The sequence below is a fragment of the Grampus griseus genome (assembly GCF_964374135.1).
Source record: "Grampus griseus genome assembly, chromosome: 11".
Taxonomy (NCBI): domain Eukaryota; kingdom Metazoa; phylum Chordata; class Mammalia; order Artiodactyla; family Delphinidae; genus Grampus; species Grampus griseus.
The window spans coordinates 30,610,132-30,634,879 of NC_139005.1; the positions used below are offsets into that span (position 1 = coordinate 30,610,132).

A 24,748-nucleotide genomic window follows, 5' to 3' on the forward strand; every position below is an offset into this window, starting at 1 on the left:
TTTTTTACTGCCAATACAGTTCTTCATCCTTCTACACTTCAGATAGCTTCCTACTACTCTGATAGGTCTTACTTTAAAGAAAAAACCCCACAAAGCCTCATCTGCATAATTACAACATATGATCTAAAAATTAGTCCATTGGGCAGGACTGTACAAACACTTTCTAACAAAGGAAGAAGAGGAAGAGAGATGTGATGGCATCATACTTGATGTAACTTTTATATTTGCTCTTGTAATATAATTTCAGCATAGGTGCTCTACTACGTTCCACAGAATAGTCCTCTAACACAGTAGGAGTACTTTTGTGATGTCGACCTAACCCAGGGTGATGACAGATGGAAAAATTACTGGGTCAGATGAATTTAATTTTAATTTTATTTAAATTTAATTTTCTCTCACCCACAATGAATATTCCAAATTTTCAAGTATAACTTTCTGTTTAGACATCTGTAAATTGTTATGAAGGCAGATAGTTTAAAACTTCAGAAGAAAAATGTTCCTTTTAAATATTTCTATGCTTACTTTTACCCTCATTATTAGAGTAAAATATTTTTAATTAAGGTAGTTTCAAATCATTAATTAATTATATCACAGAATTGTGATAAAGATTATTTCACAGAGGCTCTTAAAACATAATTGAACAATTTTAGAACATATGAACATATGCAGCCTGATGGAAAGACTACTATACTATCCAAGAACTATTAATTTTTTTGTGAGAAGAGATAATCTGACATCTAAGGCAATATACTTACTCTTTGGACTAGCCTGCTACTCCTTTAGACTAACATCTATAGTCTTTGAATGTTCATTACAATGATGTGAAAATGAAAAGAATTGTTATTATCCTGGAAACTATTATAATCAAAGCAGTAATAAAACTTTTAGGATAATTTTTATTTCCTTAATTGCATCTCTCAATAAAAACATGCTTAAAGATTACCTACAGAAGAGCTTAAGGAATCAAGATAATTCAAAAGCAAAAGGAAATTGTTCATTGTGATATAAGAAACTTTACCTACCTTTGTGGAATATAGAACATATGTTGTGGAGGTGGTTTATATAGGATTCCTTCATACACAGGCCAGAGCCCACTTAAAATTCTGAAGAGAGAACTTTTCCCACAACCATTGGGACCAGTTATCAAAAGATGCATTCCTTCTTCTACCTAACATAAGAAATAAAATTAGAAATTACAATATGTAAAAATGGTTTCATTTGGCAGCATTTAAAAGGGATTTGTTTTTAAACTTTCAAACACATGATAACCTAGGATGGGCAAGGAATCAAAGAAAAATATATCGGGATTGAGACCATCAAATCTGGCTTTTGACTATGCTCTGACGCTAAAAGCATCACAAAATAATCCAATTCCAAAGAAATGGATCTTCTTCAAATGAGCACTGACTTCCCAAAATTTTCATTGAGGTCTTGCCATCACATACTACACAAATACATAGGAACATAACCACGTGGAAATAAGAAATTGGAAAAATTTAATTTAAATTAAAATAGATTGAATTTATTTTATTTATATTAATATTTGATTAAATTTACTTCAATTAAGATACAACTTTGTTGTATTTGTAAGTTGGAGTTCTACAAGTCAGCTGGGTTGTTTAATTCAGTAGTCTGAAATGTTACAGAAATTACAAAAGCCCATAATGAGAGACATAAAATGATTCTAATTTTGGTTTATTCACAGATGGAGAAAATACATTTATGAAATTAAGACAGAGACAAGCAAGAAGACTGTAATTTAGTCTTATGTCTAGGGATGAATTAAGCTATTTATTGATTGTTGATTGGATGATTCTCTTAGAATCTTTCAGCTTATTTATCATTTAAACAGTTAAATTTCATGACTTCTTATTCCACCCAATAGGATCAGGAAGTTGTCAATGTGCTATCTTAAAGGTATTGTAAGGGTCAAGAAAAAGGAACATTATTTAAAACTCTGATTTACTTCTAAGAACAAATGATATTTTATAATCAGTGACTAAATAATGAATATAGTATGAAAGTACAAGAGGCAGAAATTTACAGTATGCCTGTATATATAGCTTTGTACAGTATTAGATACATATATCTAAGGTCCATGATGTAGAATACATTATGTTGAAAACTCAAAGGTGAAAGAGCATTATATTACTTGTATTATGTCAGTATAAGGAACCATATCCATGTATATCCATTACTCATTTGCCGTGTATAACATAAGCTAAAATATTTTTGCTGAAAGAAGGTGGTAGGGAGAGGAAGCGGGGGAGGGAGGAAGGGAAGGAAAAAAAGCTTGATATGAAGGTTAGATAAAAGAACTAAGAATGTATGTAATAAATATATGTAAAGCAAAAATGGTTCAGATTTATATTCTAAGTAATTAGTCATTTCCTCGGCAAACATTGATTGAATATCTAAATGTGCTTGACATTCTTCTAGGCACAGAAATTACAGTGCTGCTCAAGACAAAGTCCCTGTTCTTATGGAGCTTACATTTCAATGGCAAAGATGGCAATAAACACATGAACAAAAAATTAACTAGTCGTAAATGCTATTATGATAGCAAAAACGGAAGATGTGTTAGGGAAAGATGGTGGCATTGTGAGGTTGGCAGGGGAAGGGGGCTTCTTTTGATTAGGTGGTCAGGAAAGTCCTCTTTGAGGAGATACCATTTTGCCTTAGCCTGGTGACAAGAAGCAACAAGTAAGATCTGGTGGAAGAGCATTCCAGGCAATAAAGATAGCTACCACAAGGACATAAGACAGGTGCAAGCTTGAGTCTATAAAATCTGACCACAGATATTTTTTCTCCCTAATTGTAGGCAAACTGAAATGCCATTTTAATAGAATAAAGTTAAAAAAAATCCTGGGAAGAACCCAGAAAGGGTTTTGTGATTTGCTCTGCTCTTTCAGTAGAGAGAGGATTAAGAAAGTTTAATTTTATAGAAGCATAAACACTTTTCAAATGATTTTTTAAAGGTATGTGCCATGGAAAAGGTATATAAACAAAATATTTAATAGGGTCATTCTCTACTAGGAATTCTCAGAAATTTAACACATTTTGAGTCATAATAGAAGACTTTTCTACATTCATATTATTTTTTAGCATAAGTTCTCTGATGTTTAGTAAACAGTGTGAGGCAAAAGAATTCCCACATTTACTGAAATTTTCTTCTCCAAATGGTTTTTTAATTCCAAAAGGCTAACATAAGAATGAGAATGTTTTCCTCTAGAAACCTGTTTATTTATCAATCCATGCAGAGGAAACAAAATTTTGTATTATACTTTGGGGACCTGAGACTTTAAATAAAACTCCCTGTCTGACTCAGAAATAAATAATTATCATAAAAGTATACTATATTAACATATACCTTTGTAGAACCTCAAAATTTATGACACTTTCACTAGATTAAGTATTTTAAAATTCATTTTATATAAAAATATACTGAGCTCTGAATTTTTTCACAGAAAGAGTGTTATGTGTCCACAATAATGTATTTAGTTAGTAGGTGGCAGAATTCAAGACTCTTCCTCTATTTAATAAATGGAGCAACAAGAATTGATATTATGAAACCTAACCTGATGAAAAACCTCTATACAAAATCATACATTAAAAATTGCTAAAGTATTAGCAAATAGTTAAATATCCCATGTAGCCCTCTTCAAAGGCTTTATTTTAAATCTACTTAAGATTATGCTGCATCATTAGCACCTTATTGCTACTCTACAGGTCCATTAATGGAAAAATAGAGCCCAACCAAATTGTAGTTAAAATACAATTTCTCTTACGTTTATTAACACAGAATTTCTCCCTTTTCAGTACTTCTCATCCTCTTCCAGCAGGCTTATGCATTTTCAAATATATCTTTAATAATTAAACCTAGGCTAAGGTCCATATTAAAATCATTAAATGCACATATAGGGTCATGTTTCTAATTCTGTTATCAAGTCCAATCATGTCATTGTTTGAACTAAGCACAGATAACTCCATTATACTTATCAGCAAATTATTTTGTACTTGAATTCCAAAATGTGTGTTTGAATTTTACAATACTTTAAATCAGGGTCTCAGATTTATTAGCTATTTTTGCACCTTAGTTTTTGTAATCAAGACAGAGTATTAAATAACAAATAACTATTATTCTCAACAGAATTAAAAGCTAAATTCCAATTCATGAATCTTCTGATCATTTTTTCCTAATAGAAGATGTGATTATTGAAAATATAAATTAAATTTAGAGAATATAAACTTGCTGATAACTTCTCTCATATTTTAGTAAATATATAACAATATAGGCTTGTATTTTTTGAGTAACTCCTATAAGGAAAAAAAATAAAATGTATTTCCAGATATTAATTTCTGAAGAAATTTCCTATTGTTCCCAAAAGTTACTTTGTACAGGCTCTCAGTGTACTCTAATTTTGATTTTCAACCAGGCCATAAAGCGGTAGAAATCAAATTTTTCTTTCTCTCTGCTTTCTGAGGAAGTAACTGCTTCTGTAATTGAGCCTCTATGCATACCTTTCTCGATTTCCCCTCCTTTCCATATGCTCCTCCAAGTATTTAATATAAAGTACATGAATTCTGAGTTGTTTTGTATTATTGTGTTCGCAACAATCAGAAGATTCTTGAATATCATCTTACTTTGAACTTTAGCTTGGAAGCCACCACTTCTCCCGTTGGTGTAATTATGGGAACATTTTCACAAATAATTCCATGATCCACATCAATAACTTTTCCTATAAGTTAAGGAAGAGTTTAAGTTTCAAAAGCTATCATGTGTTATTGCTAATTAAATAACTTAAAGTATAATGTAGCATAACAGATAAATTCACTATAAAGATAATTCATATTAATGAATCATAGAAATAAATGTAAATATAGATATCTATATCTAAAGAAAGTCTAATGTAAATTTGCACATTTTGACATATCTATTTGGAAAATCTTTCTCAGAAATATTATTTTACTGTAATATGATGTTAATATCATAATGAGAGCAAAGCTAAACTCTATCTGGTATAACCCAGCCACACTGTTTATAACTACTTATTTCTCTCAATTAAACTTTCCTATAGAAAAAAAACAGTTGTAAAAAGGAAATTAAGACATAGAAAACTATAATTTTTAAAACTATAATAACCAAACCAAATGACAGAATGATGGAGAACAGTATGACATTAGCTCTAATTCTGTTATTTGAATTTTAAATGCAAACAATTCATTTTGCCATATGTGCAGTTTCTAAAAATAATTCTAGACATTTTGTCCTAAATAAAAGTAGCATAATATTTTTTATGGTAACGTTAGTCACTACTTCTCAAAATGCAGCACTAACTTTAGGAATAACTGTTTAAATAACTAAATGTTGGTTCCTTACATCTGTTCAAAGCTATCTTCTAAAAAACTTTGGTTCTGTTGATAAACATTTAAATATAGAAAAAATATAAAAACATTTGAGTTTAATACCTTTGATTTCCAACGTCTCACTGAGGGGTAATTCTATGTTAACTCCACTCTTGCTATGGTTTTCAGACTCTTGCAAGACAGCAGTTCTCTTATAAATGCCTCTTTTTACTTCATCAAAGACCCAAAACATGTTGTATACTCGAGCAGTATAGCCTGCTAATTCAGTTATCTAAAACCAACATAGGGAGATAAAACAGTATACTCAAGACAGACTTTTAAACAAATATGCAATCATATAAGCTTCTTGATTTAATGTTAAAAATCCTATTTTATTATACTTGAAAAGTAGATAGTACATCTGATAACTAAAGCCAGTAACACTAAAAAACTTACCAAGAAAGCAGCATAGCAAATTGACAGCTTAAGTTTGATTGGAATTAAAAAACACATAAAAATTATTCATTCAAGTCAGGGTTCAAAGTGAAATGTAAAGACTTCAGAATATTAGTGAGACTTAAAAATCTTTCAATCAATTTTCTGATTTGGCCCCTGTTTGCAAGAAAATTTGATTTCCAGAAATTAGAAGTTTTGTGAAAAGCTTAAATCCATTCAGTGAAATAATGATTCTTTATTTTGATATCTTTTTTCAATTAAAAATAGATTTTAAATAGAAGAAAAATGCATATTTTTCTTATTATGAAATGACATTTCTTAGTCAAACTGATTGTCAAAATTCCTAAGTTTAGCCAGAGAAAATACCCCTGCTAGTGGATACCAATATTGGGCGTGAGCTCAGTGAAAAGCTTTAAATCCTTTTCAGTCCAAATCCCACAAAATTCAGCTTCTTTTCAAGCCAAACATGATTTATATGCCCAAAGAAAAATATTAAATATGACTTTTTTTCTAGATGAGATAAATCTCTGCTTTAGTTCAAAAGGCTCAATAGAGTGGTATATTGCTCCTATTCTGCCAGTTGTCCAATTTAGGTTGAATCTCTGCTGCTTTTCTATTAAAAGAACACCTTGTTATCAAGGTGACTCATCTGAAAGGTGACTCATGGCCTGTCAAGACCATCCTTCTCAGTGAAAAGGAAGCAACAAAAACCATTCCCTTACAGAACTGTTTAGTAGGAAATTGGTATCAATAAGCAAGGCATGTCACTAATAAATGTCTCTTAAACAATAAACTATGGACTAATACATTACCAACATTGTGTAAGATTTTTGTGTGTGCAAAACTTAAACAGTGAATGAGCAGGTATTATTGTTAAAAGCTTTCTACCACATGTCTCTACTGTGTGAGAGGTCTATAATTAGATTAGTATTTCATTTCTATATATTAATGTTATAGCTATTATATAGGATAATTTCTAAACTGTTATCTAGAAGAATCTCTTGAGTTCCCAAGTAGAGGAAATCAGAACTAAGGAGTAACAAAATATGGATCCAAAAGAAACCTAAGTAAATATAGTTGCATTAAAAAAGTCTGAAACAAATGTGGAGGTCAATTAAAGAAAGGCAGGAGGCATTGAGTTAGTAGACCAGGATGCAGGGATGAATGGGCAAAGAGTGTCAAAAAAAAAAAAAGAAATGAGAATGTGACTGTGGACAAATTACTTTGGGATATAAGACAAGGGGGTTTGTCTAAAAAGAAACCTTGTTCCCTCTAGAGCTAGTGGAGAATCCATGATGCTTTCATGTGCTTTCACAGGAGTAATAAGATTCTTTAGAAGTAAAAGGTCTATGATTCAATGTACATACAGGCAAAATGAATTGAATGTGAGATATATAAAAATTTTGATTTCTCATTTAACTTTAATAATAAGTAATTTATTAGCTGAAAAAGCTATCCCCAAAACTGTGTCTCCAGATTATCAAAATTACTATTTGAAAAAAAGTTTTAATTGAGTTGTCTTGCTTTGTGGCCCTAAACAACTGGTTTTACCTTTTTTAAAAAAACCCAATTCAACAAATCAGTTGTTAAATGAGATGGAAAAGTTTTGTCAGCAAATCACAAACTTTGCAACTATCTTATATAATTTATTCAAGGATAATTTAATAGGTAGCTAAATTTATAATGATGCTCTGGCAATTTATATTGATACAAAAGCCACAAGAGTAATTAATAGTGAGAATGACTGTCCATGGGAATATTATTTAATATCTGAATTGAATAAAGTGATTTTTAATCTTAACCCTGTGCTATCTGTAGGTCTTATTACCATTCTCTCAGCAAATATTTACTGACCATATACAATATTCCAAGCATTAAAATAGATATTAGGAATGTAAAGATGAATAAGATAGTTCCTGCTTTCCACTCAGCGTCTTATGCAAAAGACAGATAATTATAATGTGGTAAATAAAGCACCAGATGTACTATGAACACAGAGGAGGAAGACCCAGACTCTGCAGGGAAGTCAGAAAGAAAGTAGAATCACAAAAGGGTTTTTTATACATGGTTGGTAAGGCTTGACTTGTCCTGAAGTATAAGTAAAAGTTTGCAAGGTATATAAGTAATATTATTGGCTAACACTTATTAAAGTGCTTACTATCAAAACAACTCTACAAAGTCATCACTATCATTATCCCCATTTTACAGATGAAGAAACAGACACAAACAGGTCAAGTTCATATAATTTGTAAATACTGCAGCAAGAATTTAGATTTAGGCACTCTGGCTCCAAAATCCATACCAAAGGACATTTTAGTAAAATTTAAGAGCAAATATATCATACTATAGACAGAAAAAGGAGTTGACAATTGAGAGTATAAAAACTGAAAGGTATTAGCAGCAATAGACTTGGGAGTTGTTGTCCTTTATCTTGATTATACTCTTAGCAATTTTTGGTAGAGAAAAGATGTTTCCAAAATAATAAACATATGTGGTAATTTACATTTTTGCTTGATTTCCATATATCTTATTTTAATCAAATTGATAACAAGAAATGCAAGTACCTCTTTGTATGAAGACATAATCCTTTCAATAGCATCAGCTCCAGAGGCCAATAAATTTCGAGCAGTGGTAAACGCTTCTGTCCGCTCACTAACCATAGCTTGCTTTCGATCATCCTCTAGATCTAAAAGCAAATTACAAAACTGTTGAATTTTTTAAGTAACTAAATGTTTTGTTTTGTACTATGAGACTGCGACTAAAACAACCGCATGAAAATTTTTCATTAGTATCAGCAATTTCCTAGAAATTAATGAATTATTTAAAAAATAGTGTTTGTACCAGATTTTATTTAAATCTTCCTTTGTCTTATTATTTTTCTAGAAGGAGAGTCAGAAGAATTAAATCTATAGGAATTAAGACTATTTTCATTTAGCATTCTTTCAACCCTTACCAAAGTCAACGTCCTGCCCTTATTAGAGCTAGGTAATAAAATACTACTGATTCAGTCAATAAAATACCATTAACTAGAATCTAAGCAAATATTTCAAGTGTGATTTCTTTAATAGAAATGCAAAGTAGCTGACCCTCATAATCTAGCTCTGTCTACCTGTTTCAACTTTCAGCCTACAGTTTAGCAACACCCCAACCATGCAATATTCTGCTTACTCTCTGGTATTTGCATATATAATATTTTCTGACTTTAATATACTTTCTTTTTTGCCAAGCTCTTTCTTAAAGAGTTAACTCTTTAGTACAGGTTTCCCTGGAAACACTTGTCTGGCTTTTCCAGTGGACTATAAGTTCTTTAAGGGGCAAGACTGTATTTTATTCATTATTCCTAGTACTCACCAGAGTGTCTAGAACACAATACTCCTTAATGTGTATTGAATGGATGGATGGATAGATAAATATCCTAAATTACTGTCAACGCAGAATTATGGTTAAAAGCCAGAAGTCAGACTAGGTTAGAGTCCAGACTCTACTACTTATTGGCAAGTAGTAAGGTTAGTAGAGCAAGCCACTAATCTTCTCCATGCTACTTCCTCATGTGTAAATGAGGGAATTAATAGTACTATCTCAAACAATTCTATCTCAGAGGGTTGTTGTGAGATTTAAAGGGGAAATGTAAACAAAGTGTTAGCCTAATCCATAGTTTATAATAATTGCTCTTAAATGTTAGGTGTTATTACTTTCTCTAAGTGTTATTGTTATTATTGTTATTATTATCTACTCCATTTAGTATTATTCTTTAAAATTATTCTTTCCAGGTCATTACTTTAATCTTGGCAGCAGTTTGATTCTCTATCCAGTCTTTCTATGGACTATCACCAAAATTCTAAATTGAAAGCTGTAAATTAATGAAGAAATTAGAATAATATAAATAGCCATGAGCCCACTTTGCTATTTATTTTGCTTGGATTTATCTCAGTGAAAAGGTTTTTTTTTTTCTCCATGACATGCAAATATTTAACATGTGCCCTGTTACAACTACTGGATACTTTCACCTTTACTTGCTCATAGACAGCTCAGCTGAGTTTGAAAGAGATCCATGCATAATATAAGGTAAAATTCACTCAGCAGATATTTACTGAACAGCAGGATTTACAAGAAATTAGGCAAGGTGTTACAGGATATGCAAGGATTAAATGTAATTTTCAGATTCTTTCCTTAGGAAGCTTACAGTTTGATAGGAGAAAGAAGACAAGTTCCCAAATAACAATGCAGGGCAGCCTATGAGGAGAGTTAATATGACACATTTGAAGGATGCAAAAATAATTTCTCTGCAAGAGACAAGAAATGCTTCATGGAGGAGTAGACTGGGAGTGAGGCCTTGAAGACTGCATACAATTTTAAAAGATCACAAGTACAGCATAAGCAATGTCTCAAAGAAGGGAAATTTCAAGCAATGCCAATTGAATAATAACCTGGTCAAGTTACAGTATGGGTTGGTGTTAAGCACTGATTTTACTTGTGTATCAGAAAAACCATGAGTTCATGGGAACCTCCCAGTTCTAGAGTTAAGTACTGCTCTAGAAAACTATCTTTAGTTCCCTTGAAGTTAGTCTGTTTCCTTGAAGAATGAAAAAAGAAAGGCTTTGACTGTTAGTATAAGTGATGAGAGAAAGACCTGAATGGCTAAAATGGCTGGGAACAGAATGTAGATATTCTTAAACACATTTAAATGTGGGATAAAATTTAGATAGCCACAAAAAATTAACAAAGGATTCTTGCAAGCTACCAAAATAGTAACTGCTGTATCAGTTAAAGTGCTAAGAATAGTTTTGGCTCAGAGAATCTGGCTGATGATCTAAAATAATTATGGGATTTTATGAATTTGGGTTAAAAGTAGTTTGAATAATAGCTTTCACTGATAGCCTCTGTTAAGAAGAAATAAAACTGATCAGAAGAAAAGAACTACAATACTGCAGCTTGTGAAACAAAAAACACACTCACAGAAAGACAGACAAAATGAAAAGGCAGACAACTATGTACCAGATGAAGCAACAAGATAAAACGCCAGAAAAACAATTAAATGAAGTGGAGATAGGCAACGTACCAGAAAAAGAATTCAGAATAATGACAGTGAAGATGATCCAGGACCTCGTAAAAAGAATGGAGGCAAAGATTGAGAAGGTACAAGAAATGTTTAACAAAGACCTAGAAGATTTAAAGAACAAACACCTAGAAGAACTAAAGAACAAACAAACAGAGATGAATAGTACAATAACTGAAATGAAAAATACACTAGAAGGAATCAATAGCAGAATAACTGAGGCAGAAGAACAGATAAGTTACCTGGAAGACAGAATGGTGGAATTCACCGCCATGGAACAGAATAAAGAAAAAAGAATGAAAAGAAATGAAGACAGCCTAAGAGACCTCTGGGATAGCATTAAACGCAACAACATTCGCATTACAGGGGTCTGAGAAGGAGAAGAGAGAGAGAAAGGACCTGAGAAAATATTTGAAGAGATTATAGTTGAAAACTTCCCTAATATGGGAAAGGAAATAGCCACCTGAGTCCAGGAAGCACAGAGAGTCTCAGTCAGGATAAACCCAAGGAGAAACATGCTGAACACATAGTCACCAAATTGAAAAAAATTAAAGACAACGAAAAATTATTAAAAGCAACAAGGGAAAAATGACAACTAACATACGAGGGAACTCCCATAAGGTTAACAGCTGATTTCTCAGCAGAAACTCTACAAGCCAGAGGGAGTAGCATGATATATTTAAAGTAATGAAAGGGAAGAACCTACGACCAAGACTACTATAGCCGACAAGGATCTCATTCAGATTTAACGGAGAAAGCAAAAGCTTCACAGACAAGCAAAAGCTAAGAGAATTCAGCACCACCAAACCAACTCTACAACAAATGCTAAAGGAATTTCTCTAGCAGAAAACACAAGAGGAGAAAAGGACCTACAAAAACAAACCCAATATAATTAAGAAAATGGTAATAGGAACATACATATCGATAATTACCTTAAATGAGAATGGATTAAAAGTTCCAACCAAAGGACACAGGCTCACTGAATGGATACAAAAACAAGACCCATATATATGCTGTCTACAAGAGACCCACTTCAGACGTAGGGACACATACAGATGGAAAGTGAGGGGATGGAAAAAGATATCCCATGCAAATAGTAATCAAAAGAAAGTTTGAGTACCTATGCTCATATCAGATAAAATAGACTTTAAATTAAAGAGTGTTATAAGAGAAAAGGAAGGACACTACATAATGATCAAGTGACCAATCCAAAAAGAAGATAAAACAATTATAAATATAAATGCACCCAAAATAGGAGCACCTCAATACATAAGGCAAATGCTAATGGCTATAAAAGAGGAAATCAACAGTAACACAATAATAGTGGGGGACTTTAACACCTTACTTACACCAATGGACAGATCATCCATACAGAAAATTAATAAGGAAACAGAAGCTTTAAATGACACAATAGACCAGATAGCTTTAATTGATATTTATGACATTCCATCCGAAAACAGCAGATTACACTTTCTTCTCAAGTGCACACAGAACATTCTCAAGGATAGATCACACTTTGGGTCAAAAATCAAGCCTTGGTAAATCTAAGAAATTTGAAATCATATCAAGCATCTTTTCTGACCACAATGCTATGAGATTAGAAATGAATTACAGGGAAAAAATCGTAAAAAAACACGAACACAAGGAGGCAAAACAATATGTTACTAAATGATCAAGAGATCACTGAAGAAATCAAAGAGGAAATCAAAAACTACCTAGAGACAAAATACAATGGAAATACAATGATCCAAAACCTATGGGATGCAGCAAAAGCAGTTCTAAGAGGGAAGTTTATAGCTATACAAGCCTACCTCGGGAAACAAGAAAAATCTCAAATCAACAATCAGCTTTACACCTAAAGGAACTAGAGAAAGAACAAACAAAACCCAAAGTTAGGAGAAGGAAAGAAATCATAAAGATCAGATCAGAAATAAATGAAATAGAAACAAAGAAAACAATAGCAAAGATCAATAAAACTAAAAGCTGGTTCTTTGAGAAGATAAACACACTTGATAAATCTTTAGCCAGACTCATCAAGAAAAAGACTGAGAGGACTCAAATCAATAAAATTAGAAATGAAAAAGGAGAAATTACAATGGACACCGCAGAAATACAAAGCATCATAAGAGACTACTACAAGCAACCCTATGCCAATAAAATGGACAACATGGAAGAAATGGACAAATTCCTAGAAAGGTATAACCTTCCAAGACTGAACCAGGAAGGAATAGAAAATATGAACAGACAAATCACAAGTAATGAAACTGAAACTATGATGACAAATCTTCCAACAAATGAAAGTCCAGGACCAGATGGCTTTAAATGTGAATTCTATCAAACATTTAGAGAAGTGCTAACAGCATCCTTCTCAAACTCTTCCAAAAATTACAGAGGAAGGAACACTCCCAATCTCCTTCTATGAGGCTACCATCACCCTGATACCAAAACCAGACAGAGATACTACGAAAAAAGAAAATTACAGATCAATATCACTGATGAATATAGATGCAAAAATCCTCAAAAAAATACTAGCAAACAGAATATAAAAACACATTAAAAGGATCATACACCATGATCAAGTGAGATTTATCCCAGGAATGCAAGGATTCTTAAATATACACAAATCCATCAATGTGATACACCATATTAACAAACTGAAGAATAAAACCAGTATGATCATCTCAATAGATGCAGAAAAAGCTTTTGACATAATTCAACACCGATTTATGATAAAAACTCTCTAGAAAGTGGGCATAGAGGGAACCTACCTCAACATAATAAAGGCCGTATATGACAAACCCACAGCAAACATCATTCTCAATGGTGAATAACTGAAAGCATTTCCACTAAGATCTGGAAAAAGACAAGGATGTCCACTATTATTCAACATAGTTTTGGAAGTCCTAGCCACAGCAATCAGAGAAGAAAAAGAAATACAAATTGGAAAAGAAGAAGTAAAACTGTCACTGTTTGCAGATGACATGATATTATACATACAGAATCCTAAAGATGCCACCAGAAAACTACTAGAGCTTATCAATGAATTTGGTAAAGTAGCAGGATACAAAATTAGCACACAGAAATCTCTTGCATTCCTATACACTAACAATGAAAGATCAGAAAGAGAAATTAAGGAAACAATCCCATTCACCATTGCAACAAAAAGAATAAAATACCTAGGAATAAACCTACCTAAGGAGGTAAAGACCTGTACTCAGAAAACTATAAGACACTGATGAAACAAATCAAAGTGGACATATATACACTACCAAATGTAAAATAGCTAGTGGGAAGCAGCCGCATAGCACAGGGAGATCAGTTCCGTGCTTTGTGACCACCTAGAGGGGTGGGATAAGGAGGGTGGGAGGTAGACACAAGAGGGAGGAGATATGGGGATATATGTATATGTGTAGATGATTCACTTTGTTATAAAGCAGAAACTAACACACCATTGTAAAGCAATTATACTCTAATAAAGGTGTTAAAAAAAAGATGACACAAACAGATGGAGAGATATATCATGTTCTTGGATTGGAAGAATCAATATTGTGAAAATGACTATACTACCCAAAGCAATCTACAGATTCAATGCAATCCCTATCAAATTACCTGTGGCATTTTTCACAGAACTAGAACAAAAAATTTCACAATTTGTATGGAAATTCAAAAGATCCCCAATAGTGAAAGCAATCTTCAGAAAGAAAAACAGAGTTGGAGGAATCAGGCTCCCTGACATCAGACTGTACTACAAAGCTACAGTAATCAAGACAATATGGTACTGGCACAAAAACAGAAATATAGATCAATGGAACAGGATAGAAAGCCCAGAGATAAAACCACGCACCTATGGTCAACTAATCTATGACAAAGGAGGCAAGGATATACAATGGAGAAAAGACTGTCTCTTTAGTAAGTGGTCCTGGAAAACTGGACAGCTACATGTAAAAGAATGAAACTAGAACACTTCCTAACACCATACACAAAAATAAACTCAAAATGGATTAAAGACGTAAATGTAAGACTGGACACTCTAAAACTCTTAGAGGAAAACATAGGAAGAACACTCTTTGACATAAATCACACAAGATCTTTTTTGACCCACCTCGTAGAGTAATGGATAAAAAACAAAAATAAACAAATGAGACCTACTGAAACTTAAAAGCTTTTGCACAGCAAAGGAAACTATAAACAAGACAAAAAGACAACCCCCAGAATAGGAGAATACATTTGCAAACAAATCAATGGACAAAGGATTAATCTCCAAAATATACAAACAGCTCATGCAGCTCAATATTAAAAAAAGAAACAACCCAATCAAAAAGTGGGCACAAGACCTAAATAGACATTTCTCTAAACAAGACATACAGATGGCCAAGAGACACATGAAAAGCTGCTCAACATCACTAATTAGAGAAATGCAAATCGAAACTACAATGAGGTATCACCACACACTGGTTAGAATGGCCATCATCAAAAAATCTACAAACAATAAATGCTGGAGAGGGTGTGGAAAAAAGGGAACCCTCTTGCACTGTTGGTGGGAATATAAATTGATACAGCCACTATGGATAATAGTATGGAGGTTCCTTAAAAAACTAAAAATAGAACTACCATACCATCCAGCAATCCCACTACTGGGCATATACCCAGAAAAAAACATAATTCAAAAAGACACATGCACCCCAGTGTTCACTGCAGCACTATTTACAATAGCCAGGTCACGGAAGCAACCTAAATGCCCATTGATAGATGAATGGATAAAGAAGATGTGGTACACATATACAATGGAATATTACTCAGCCACACAAAGGAATGAAAATGGGTCATTTGTAGAGATATGGATGGACCTAGAGACTGTCATACACAGTGAAGCAAGTCAAAAAAAGAGAAACAAATATCGTATATTAATGCATGTATGTGGAATCTAGAAAAATGGTACAGACGAATCAGTTTGCAAGGCAGAAATAGAGACACAGGTGTAGAGAACAAACGTATGAGCAACATGGGGGGAAAGCCCAGGGGTTGTGGTGGGATGAATTGGGAGATTGGGATTGAAATGTATACACTGATATGTATAAAACAGATAACTAATAAGAACCTACTGTATAAAAATAAATAAATAAAATAAAATTCAAAAAAGAAATAACACTAGCACAGATGGACTGGTGTTTGGTATGGCATGGTAATTTCTATGTTGCTTTGGCAGACTATTATCTACTGGGTTTTCTCCATGCTTTCAAAATTACAAATTTGTAACAAAATTACAAATAGCTCTGGAAAGACTTCATTTGACTTATTCTACTGGTTTTTCTTTGGCAGGTAGTTTGAGAGCAGTGCAAGAGTATTTTGTCATGTACACATTAAGCAAATAACTTCTATGACAAGGCCAGATTCCTTAGTGTCAGAGATATAAATTCATGACCTAAAGCACTCGCCTATTTTGTATCCTAGGTAAACATATTTCATTTTCCTCACCAAATATTTAAAATATTTTTTCAAAAGTTCCACATTTAAGGATTTAATAGTTAACATATCTGCTCATTTTACTGCTACTTTTCATCACTGCTAATAATAAGTATGTACTGAAACAGTCACATCTGTTGCTATTTCACTGAAAAGATGAGAAAGAATTTTATAACTCAGGTTTAAGTCTATTAATTTTTAAAAGTTAAAAAAGTAGGCTATTCTTTTGTACTTTTATCCTTTGCTTTTCTAATCTGAGTTTATTTAATTTCATTTACATTTTACCTTTGTCATCTTGACAAATCTCAGCAAAAACTATAGCCTTACCCTACTTCATACCATATATAAATATCAACTCTAAATAGATTGATGATATCAATGTGAAAAGAAAAACCAATAAATTTCTAAAAGATAAAATTGGAGAGTACCTTTATGACCTTGGGTTAGACAAATGTTTCTTAAACAGGACATAAAACCATTAACCACAAAGAAAATGATTGATAAATTGAACTATATTAAAATGATAACTTCTCTTGGACACTGTTAGGAGACTGAAAAAGGAAGAATCAAGTGGGAAAAGATATTTGAGATTTTGTGTGTGTGTGTCTGACAAAAGACTTATTACAGAATACATAACAGCTTTCACAAATCAATAAGAAAAAAACAGATAAGCTAATTTAAAATTAATTTTAAAAATTATCAGCACTTCATAAGAACAGCTATCCAAATGGCCAATAAATGAATAAAAAGTGCTTAATCTTATTAGTCATCAAAGTAGTTAAAACTAAGACCACAGTAAAGTACCACTATACACTCACCATATGCCTAAGCTGAAAAAAATGCCTAAACGAAAAAGACTGACGTCAAACATTGACAAAGATGTGGAGCGACTAGAATGCTCATGCATACTATACGATACTATTTATAGAAGATTCAAAAACCAGTAAATATTAATGAATGGTCAGTAAAATAATTATCTTTGCTGTGGCATGGCAAGGGCAGGAGTAAGTGGAGTTGGGGTGGGGGGCTAATGATGAGGATAGGACTGGGAAGGGGTATGGAGGCTTCTGGGATGAAGGTAAGGTTCTATTTCTTCTGAGTCGTGATTATGTATATGTCTTAACTTTGTGACAATTGGTTGAGTGGTACACTAATGATTGTGTCTTGTTGAGATATGTGTTATACTTTAAAATCATAACTACATATATGCATAGCTACTTACAATTAAAAGTATGTCTTTGATATATATTGATAATTACTGTTATTGGTCGACAGGAGAGTAATCATATCTAAACTGACCTATAATATAACATTTTATTCGAATAATTTGACATAGGAATATGAGACATACTAATGCAGCAGGAGCTATGGATAGAATCTTGTTGCAGGTACATTTTGAGAATACAAACATCACCCATGTTACTAGGGTGATGGGTAGAATATAGTTCTACTCCTAAGAACAGTATCTCTCAGTTGCTACTTCTGATGTGCCACCTCACACTAGCAGATTACCAACACTGGCAGTGCCAGTGGCTTAGCTGCTCTCTTCCCTACTCGTTAGGTGTCTGTAATAAGGTCTGGCAGGAGAGACCTATAAGTAGCTTTCCCTGGCCTTGCCCAGAACTGCTCTTGACATAAAGAGAAGAAAAGTGGAAGTGGCCTATAACATTAAACAACTGAGATTATAGCTCCCAAGTAACTATTTTCTTCACATAATTTCAGTCTTTCTCTTAATATGAAGCAAATAAAGGGGTAATGTTCTCTATACAGATAATAGAGATGATACAAAATCAACTATTTCAATGCCTTTTTCAACCGTTTGCTCCCATGATTACTTGGTCTCAAATAAGTTAAGTCCCTTATAGAATAAGTTCTAATATAGCTAATATAGAGGCAGCATAGTGAAGGGGAAAAAAGCAAAGCACAAGGAACTACATAATGTCTTCTATCCTTAGTGCTTCCACTAACCATTTGTGTGATCTTAGGCATGCCTGGGGCTCCAGACTAGATCACCTGTAAGCTCCGCTTCTGACATGAAAATGACATGATACCATATGCAGTTTTGTAATGTGAAGTTGAATATAAACATAATCCTGTCCTTACCACAAGATTTTACTTAAAGTTGTAGCTAGATGGTGTAACCAATCTACTCCAGAACTGTTTTTCTTTTCTCCTCTCAAACAATTTATGTAGGCTATTCCTATTTGCATCTTTACCTCCAACTTCCTAATCACTTTCAAATGCCTTGCTCTTTTAACAATGATCAGGCCAGCAAACATCTATTGAGCATTTCCTATGATGCAGGCATTGCTATAAATTTTACACATGGAATCTTCCTTAATCTTCATAGCAACCCTGCTATAATTTCCCCCATCTTGGAAATGGGGAAACTGAAGCACAAAAAGGTTAAATGATTTGTCCAAAGTCACAGCCCAATAAGCAAAAGAGCCAGCATTTGAACCCAGGCAATCTGATACCAGAGCCCGCATAGTAAGAATGTAATAAATATTAACCGTTGCTTCCACCTAAATTTTTACTATTTGCCATGGACTGTTTCAAGGCACATGAAATACATTATTTATAATTTCATAACAATTCTGTAAAATATATATTATTATTCCAATAGTTAAGAAAGGAAAACTGAGGCATATAAAGTTTCTGTAACTTTCTTAAGGATGGATAACTACTAAATAGCAGAGTCAAGATTTGAACAGTGGCCTGTTTCTTCCTTTACTCTTCTCTTTCTTTCCTCTTTTCTGCTTTTTCTCCCTTTCCTCTTTGCCATCCCTCTTATTCATCCATTTTTTCCCCATCTATTTTTGCATTAAAATATGTACTATCATGCGCTTAATTTATCTCTAATGTAAGAGACAACTCAGGGCATAAGTATAAATTAAGATTGAAGACTAGATTAGGATAGATAGTATTTAATTCCAAGACCTAAAGCCTCAAAGATAATATCATTATCTAAAAAAAAACTTAATTATTTTGTCTGAGTAAAATGATAACTTAGTGTTTTCATGTGGTATGTCATCATAAGTCAAATATATTTCATAAATACATACATACGAACATTATAAGCATACACACAGTAACCTTAGAAATTATAGAAGATATCAAGACACACTCTCTTAATATTATCATATGAATTCATTTTATTCTTCTATGAAATTCTTACATTGCTTTTCTTTTTATAAAATTTTCTTTTGAAAAGAAGCTTTAAGAATTATTTTCTTTCACTTGCATCAATGTGATTATTATCACAATTTCAATCTAAAATTTTAACGCTGTTTCTTTAATTTACTATTGTATTTTCAAGATTTGTAGGATTTATTTTAAAATATCTTATTACATCACCTACAGAAGATTGTTAGATTGTTTGCATACATTGTTTACTTCTTACTGGTCTCTGTGGGGTTAATTTGTCACCATTAATAGCTGCATTTTCTCTGTTCTATGTTGAATACTCCAGGGTTTTCTAATAAGACCGGTTCTTCCAAAGGCTAACAGAACACCACCATAATTTTGTCACTGGGGTAGTTTCTAATATACATTATACATGAAACTTTTAAAATATCCATACACTGATGGATAGATATTCACTATGAACATCTGACAATTTTGTTAAATTTCTTAGTAAAACTAATCTTAAGACCATACATTTTTGTGTTTTTTTCTCTAATACTCTTTTGAAAAAGCAATTTATTTTATTTCATTATGAAAGGATTAAATCTAAAAATACTAACAATGCCTTTTTCAATAGAAGCTTTTAAAAATGATTAAAACAAATTTTGAAAACATTAAATAAACAGATAAAATTCAGTTTTCCTAGTGGTCTAAATACACTATTAGACACTTGAGTTGCACAGTACATTTGGTATATGTATAGCACTTACCACAAGGGATTGACAAATCCTACTTTACCAAAATGAACAATTTTAGGTTAAGAATGACTCAAATTTGACAGGTGTTTTTGTGAGAATTGGTAAAGCATTAAAGCACTGTTTTAAAATATTAAAGCATATGTAATTTTTTACTTGTTTTTATTGGATGACTTCAAACAAATAACTATTAATACTTAGTTCTACACCAAAAATAACTGTAAAATAGTGTGAATTCTGTTACATTTTTCTTAGTGTTGCCTTTTGTTTTCTAGGCAATAATTGTCACCATGTCAATATTCTTGATACATGCTCTTGATACATTATTTTACTAAATCCTCACCACCCCACTCTGAAGTAGCCTTTCTGATTCTCATTTTACAGATGAGGAAACTGAGGTTTAGACAGTTTAATTAACATGACTAAAAGGACACAGACAGAAAGAGGGAAAGCAAAGACTTGAGCAAAGCTCTGTCTCACCACAAAGTCCATGTTTTTGTCTAGCTCTTTCAACACTAAGACCAATTTTGGTCAAGTGGTTTTTAAAGAGGAGGCGGAATATTTTACTTTGGAAAAAGAGAGGAAAATGCTGCTTCTTTAATTAATCCCCTTTTGTCCTGCCAATTAAGACCCAAACTCCCATCTCAAGTATTACATAACATTTTAATATTGTCCTCCTTGTCTTTATCTTTCTTAGTTGTTCCAAAGGATGAAAAATGTTGATTAAAAAAAACACTGGGACAGTGGTAGGATAGAATTAGACCCCTGAAACTTGACAATCCCTATCCCCACAATACCACCAAATAGGAGGTTTTCTATATTACCTACAAGTAGAGGAGACCTTGTTCCATGGCATGAAGCTCTCCCTGAAACAGTATTATTAGTTGTCTTATGTAGTCAACCAACTATTCAAATCACAAATCAGGGCAGATCTAATTATAGAATATTTATAGACTAAATGCATGCTATGTGCAGAACTGAAATTTACAACACATGGGGAGACTTTCTATTATACTCCTTTTGAAGGTATTAATTTGTGTTGAGTTGAACTGTAAACTAGAGAATCATTCTATATTAGGCAGTATAATTAAAATTGCTCAAGATCATCTCCCAAAAACACTAAATAAGAGGTTTCTGAAATATCACAGAACTGGAAAGGTCTTTTGAGTCACTTCTTTCATATTGCTGGTCTTATTACTGGATGTTGCAAAGTCTGTCATTGTTTCTGACCATTAAGGACTATAGAATGATGACTACACAATTCACTGACATAACTCCAGCAGTGACACCTTAAAGAGAAATAATCAGAAACATATATTTAATATTAAGCATAAATGCCATTACCACCATCTGCAAAGCCAGTTGCAGTGATAATAGGTAGAGCCACCATAATTAGTCCACTGCTGCTCCAAACATACTTCATCAAGAACTGCTCTATCATAATGTACCACAAACGTTTGGATAAAATGAGGTTCATCTGATTTGCTAAAGCTTTGTAACTTTTCTGGAGTTGCTTCATTTCTACCTATGGAGACAAAAAGAGATAAGAATTAACCTAGTATGAACTATAAAAATAAATAACGTATGTTTGAGGACTTTCTTTAAAGATAATTACATATTATTTTGTTTTACTTAGTATACTATTATCTGTGATTCTAACAACCAATAAATACAGATTAATGTCAGAATTAGTCATTACTTAGTTGTAATCACACCTATATTATTTTTTAAATGTCGATATTCAGTAAATATAATGTTAAATATAAATATATACAAGTGATTTATACTTATGTTTTCAAATTTATATGTATAAGATGTTAAAATTAAATGATATGCCATAAGACATGAATAAACAGTTAGAACCTTATCCTTTTTGATTATAGCAAAAATATCTGAAAATAAACACAAGACATGTATATGTGTAATTAGACTCCACTTTTGAATTAACTCAATTTACTGGGTTTTGTCTTAAATGCAAGAAGCCTACAACATGCTATAATTTATATCACTGAGCTCAGTGATTCAAGAATGACATAAATATGATTACTACAACATATAAGCCAATTTTCAAGTGGGAATAGAAGTCCTAAATTTGCTTTAAATTTTCTTCTTCAGATTGGTACTACTATAAAATTTTTTTTTGTTGTTACTGATGATGTTTCAAAATTAAATAATTCTGCTTTTTAATTATAATACCATTTCAACTTTAGAATAACTTACTATTTCATTTGCCAAGTCATTTGTATTAAGATTTCAGATGCATCACCTTAAAAAGTCTTTAATGTACTGCAAGTTTATGTAATCAGGTTAACTATTTAAGGGACCTGCTTAATGTTGAAAATCTTTAATATTTAAAAATAACATTCTGGAGCTCCTTTTTGCCTCTTCATCTCTAATCTTAGCTTTTCCCTCTAAGCTAGACAAAATTTCATTTCACTACCTTTTTTAATTTGTGTCAAAACATGGTACTGAACATTAAGAGTAATGGAAATGCCATTTGTAAGCCACTCTCCTGCACTTCTTAGAACTGAGGAACTCCATCATGGACCAGGCATGCAAAACTGTCACACCTGTCTTTCATATGAAAGCACTTTTTTTTTCTCTTGATAAACAAACAAACAAACAATACCATCCTAAATTTTCCATCTCAGTGGAAGTATGTTTACTTAGTTTCTAAACATATATTTTCTTCAATGTTCTAGGACCATCTACTTAGGATGTCAGTTTTAAGAAAATGCTTTAGAGATAATTCTGAGCATATTTGGATAACTGAGACTAAGTAGACTGTTTTAGAATGCTGAAAATGTTATTTTCATGAAACTTTAGAAAAGTTTGCACTCTACATATAATTCTTTAACAGCTTGTGATTAAAAAGGGTAATGAAGCATATATTTTAATACAGGTTTGAATGTCGTAAGAATCTAAAACCCTAAAGAAGTGGGTCCATCAACAGTACAACAGATGGTATCTAGCACTGCAGTGGCAGCTTGAACAGTCTCACATTTCACTCGTCACCTTAATTTCTTTCTTACCTTATGTCCTCTGTAGAAGGCAATTTCTTCAACATTGGCTATAATTCTGGAGTGCACATACCGCAAATAGCCTTTCCTATGAGCTTCTTCAGCCACCAATTTACCAAATTTGGGAGAGCAGGCTTTTAACACTTTAGCAGTGGCATATACCACAAGCCCTGCTAAAAGGGTGGGCCCAATTGGGCTTGCTCCTCTGGATGTAGCAGTCTTGATGAGCGTATAGGAAGTCAGGATTACATCTAAAATAGGTTTGGTCAGATTGGAATACAAGTGAGCCACAGATTGAGAGAACATCATAATATCCTCAGTAAGAGACTGGTCAGGGTTTGCCAGCCTCCCATCCATATTGATCACCTTATAATAAGTCTGATTTGTAAAATAGGTTTCATAGGCATGGTCGACTAGGCGAGTTCTGAAGGCCAAGGCCAATTTGCCCTCTAGGTACCTTATTGCACTGTTGACAAAGGTGGCAGGGATGGCAATCATAAGCCACTTGATTAATTTGATGATGAAAGTCCGAGGCTTCTTTTCCACAATGCTTTTCACGATTTTTCCATCCAAACCAGCTACATAGATAGACAGAAAGGTTCTTGAGATTAGAGCTACCGAGTGGAGGCAGAGCCATCCTGTCTCAGTGGTCACAAGTTTAGGGAAGAGAATTTTCCGAAGTTCTAGTAGCTGTTTGAAAAAATCTGCATTCACTCCAGGCGAAGGTTTTTTACAAGTGGCCTCGGTGCAATGCAGTATTTCTCTATTCTCTGCAGCCGGGTAAGCTTCTTTTTTCTTCCAGTGGTCAGATTGCTTTAAACGCTTGCCAATGATGGGACAGAGGGTTTTCAGAGCATATGCTGCAGCCACCACGCAGGCAGTCCTTTTAGCAGTCCTCGATCTGGTCCATTTCACTCGATCAGCTGCTGCATTTAGCATATGTATCATTTTCCCAGTTACCCAAACCGGCTTCAGAAAGAATTGGTTTTAAAAGATCATGCTCCCTGGGAATCCCAAGCAAATGTTTCAGAAAGTTCTATAGCGTTCCATACTCTGCAGCGTTTCTCCTCTTCTGTTTTTTGTTTTTATTTTTTAAGATTTTGTTCTGTGACATGCAGCACAGCTCAGACTCCACTGCGTCTAGTGAGGATGATTCCCTCAGAAGCTCAAGCTGCACCAAGCAGCCCCAAGCTCCTCCCTCTCAGGCCCCTCATTGGCTGTAGGGGCGACGGGACCCCTGGAATCCTCGCCGCTTTCCTTTGAACCTTGAAAATGAAGAGAGAGCAAAACGAATTACATCCTTAAACAGTTCAGAGAGTTAAATGTCTATTTTTGGAGAGGTCGAATCAGGGCAGCTGCTGGCGACAAAACCTGCCCTAGCGACTGAGCATGCTCAGCGTCACTTAGAAACCCACAGAAGTTTCAGAAAATACATCACTTCTCTAAGGTTTCAGCAGATACCACAAAGGAAGAGCAAAAAGAAAGGGAGATTTCTAAGAGCTTAAAAACGAATGAGGGAGGAGGAA

The 24,748-nt window shown here is 33.2% G+C and overlaps 1 protein-coding gene across 5 annotated transcripts in view; it reads right to left on the reverse strand.

Annotated features, from left to right (window-relative positions):
- The window catches only part of ABCD2 (ATP binding cassette subfamily D member 2), a 76,822-nt gene extending 52,556 nt beyond the window's left edge, over positions 1 to 24,266 (reverse strand). For 2 of the 5 annotated variants that reach the window (XM_082666534.1, XM_082666533.1), the window contains exons 1-6: positions 23,235 to 24,266; positions 21,547 to 21,727; positions 8,367 to 8,482; positions 5,470 to 5,638; positions 4,645 to 4,739; positions 1,023 to 1,168 (exon numbers count right to left, since the gene is read on the reverse strand). In XM_082666534.1, the coding sequence (XP_082522660.1) occupies positions 1,023 to 1,168; positions 4,645 to 4,739; positions 5,470 to 5,638; positions 8,367 to 8,482; positions 21,547 to 21,727; positions 23,235 to 24,170 (1,643 nt within the window). In that variant the 5' untranslated portion in view covers positions 24,171 to 24,266. Of the gene's footprint in view, positions 1 to 1,022; positions 1,169 to 4,644; positions 4,740 to 5,469; positions 5,639 to 8,366; positions 8,489 to 21,546; positions 21,728 to 23,234 lie in introns of all 5 variants that reach the window. The other 3 variants (XM_082666532.1, XM_082666531.1, XM_082666535.1) reach the window with 3 other exon arrangements.
- Positions 24,267 to 24,748: the final 482 nt, after the last annotated feature.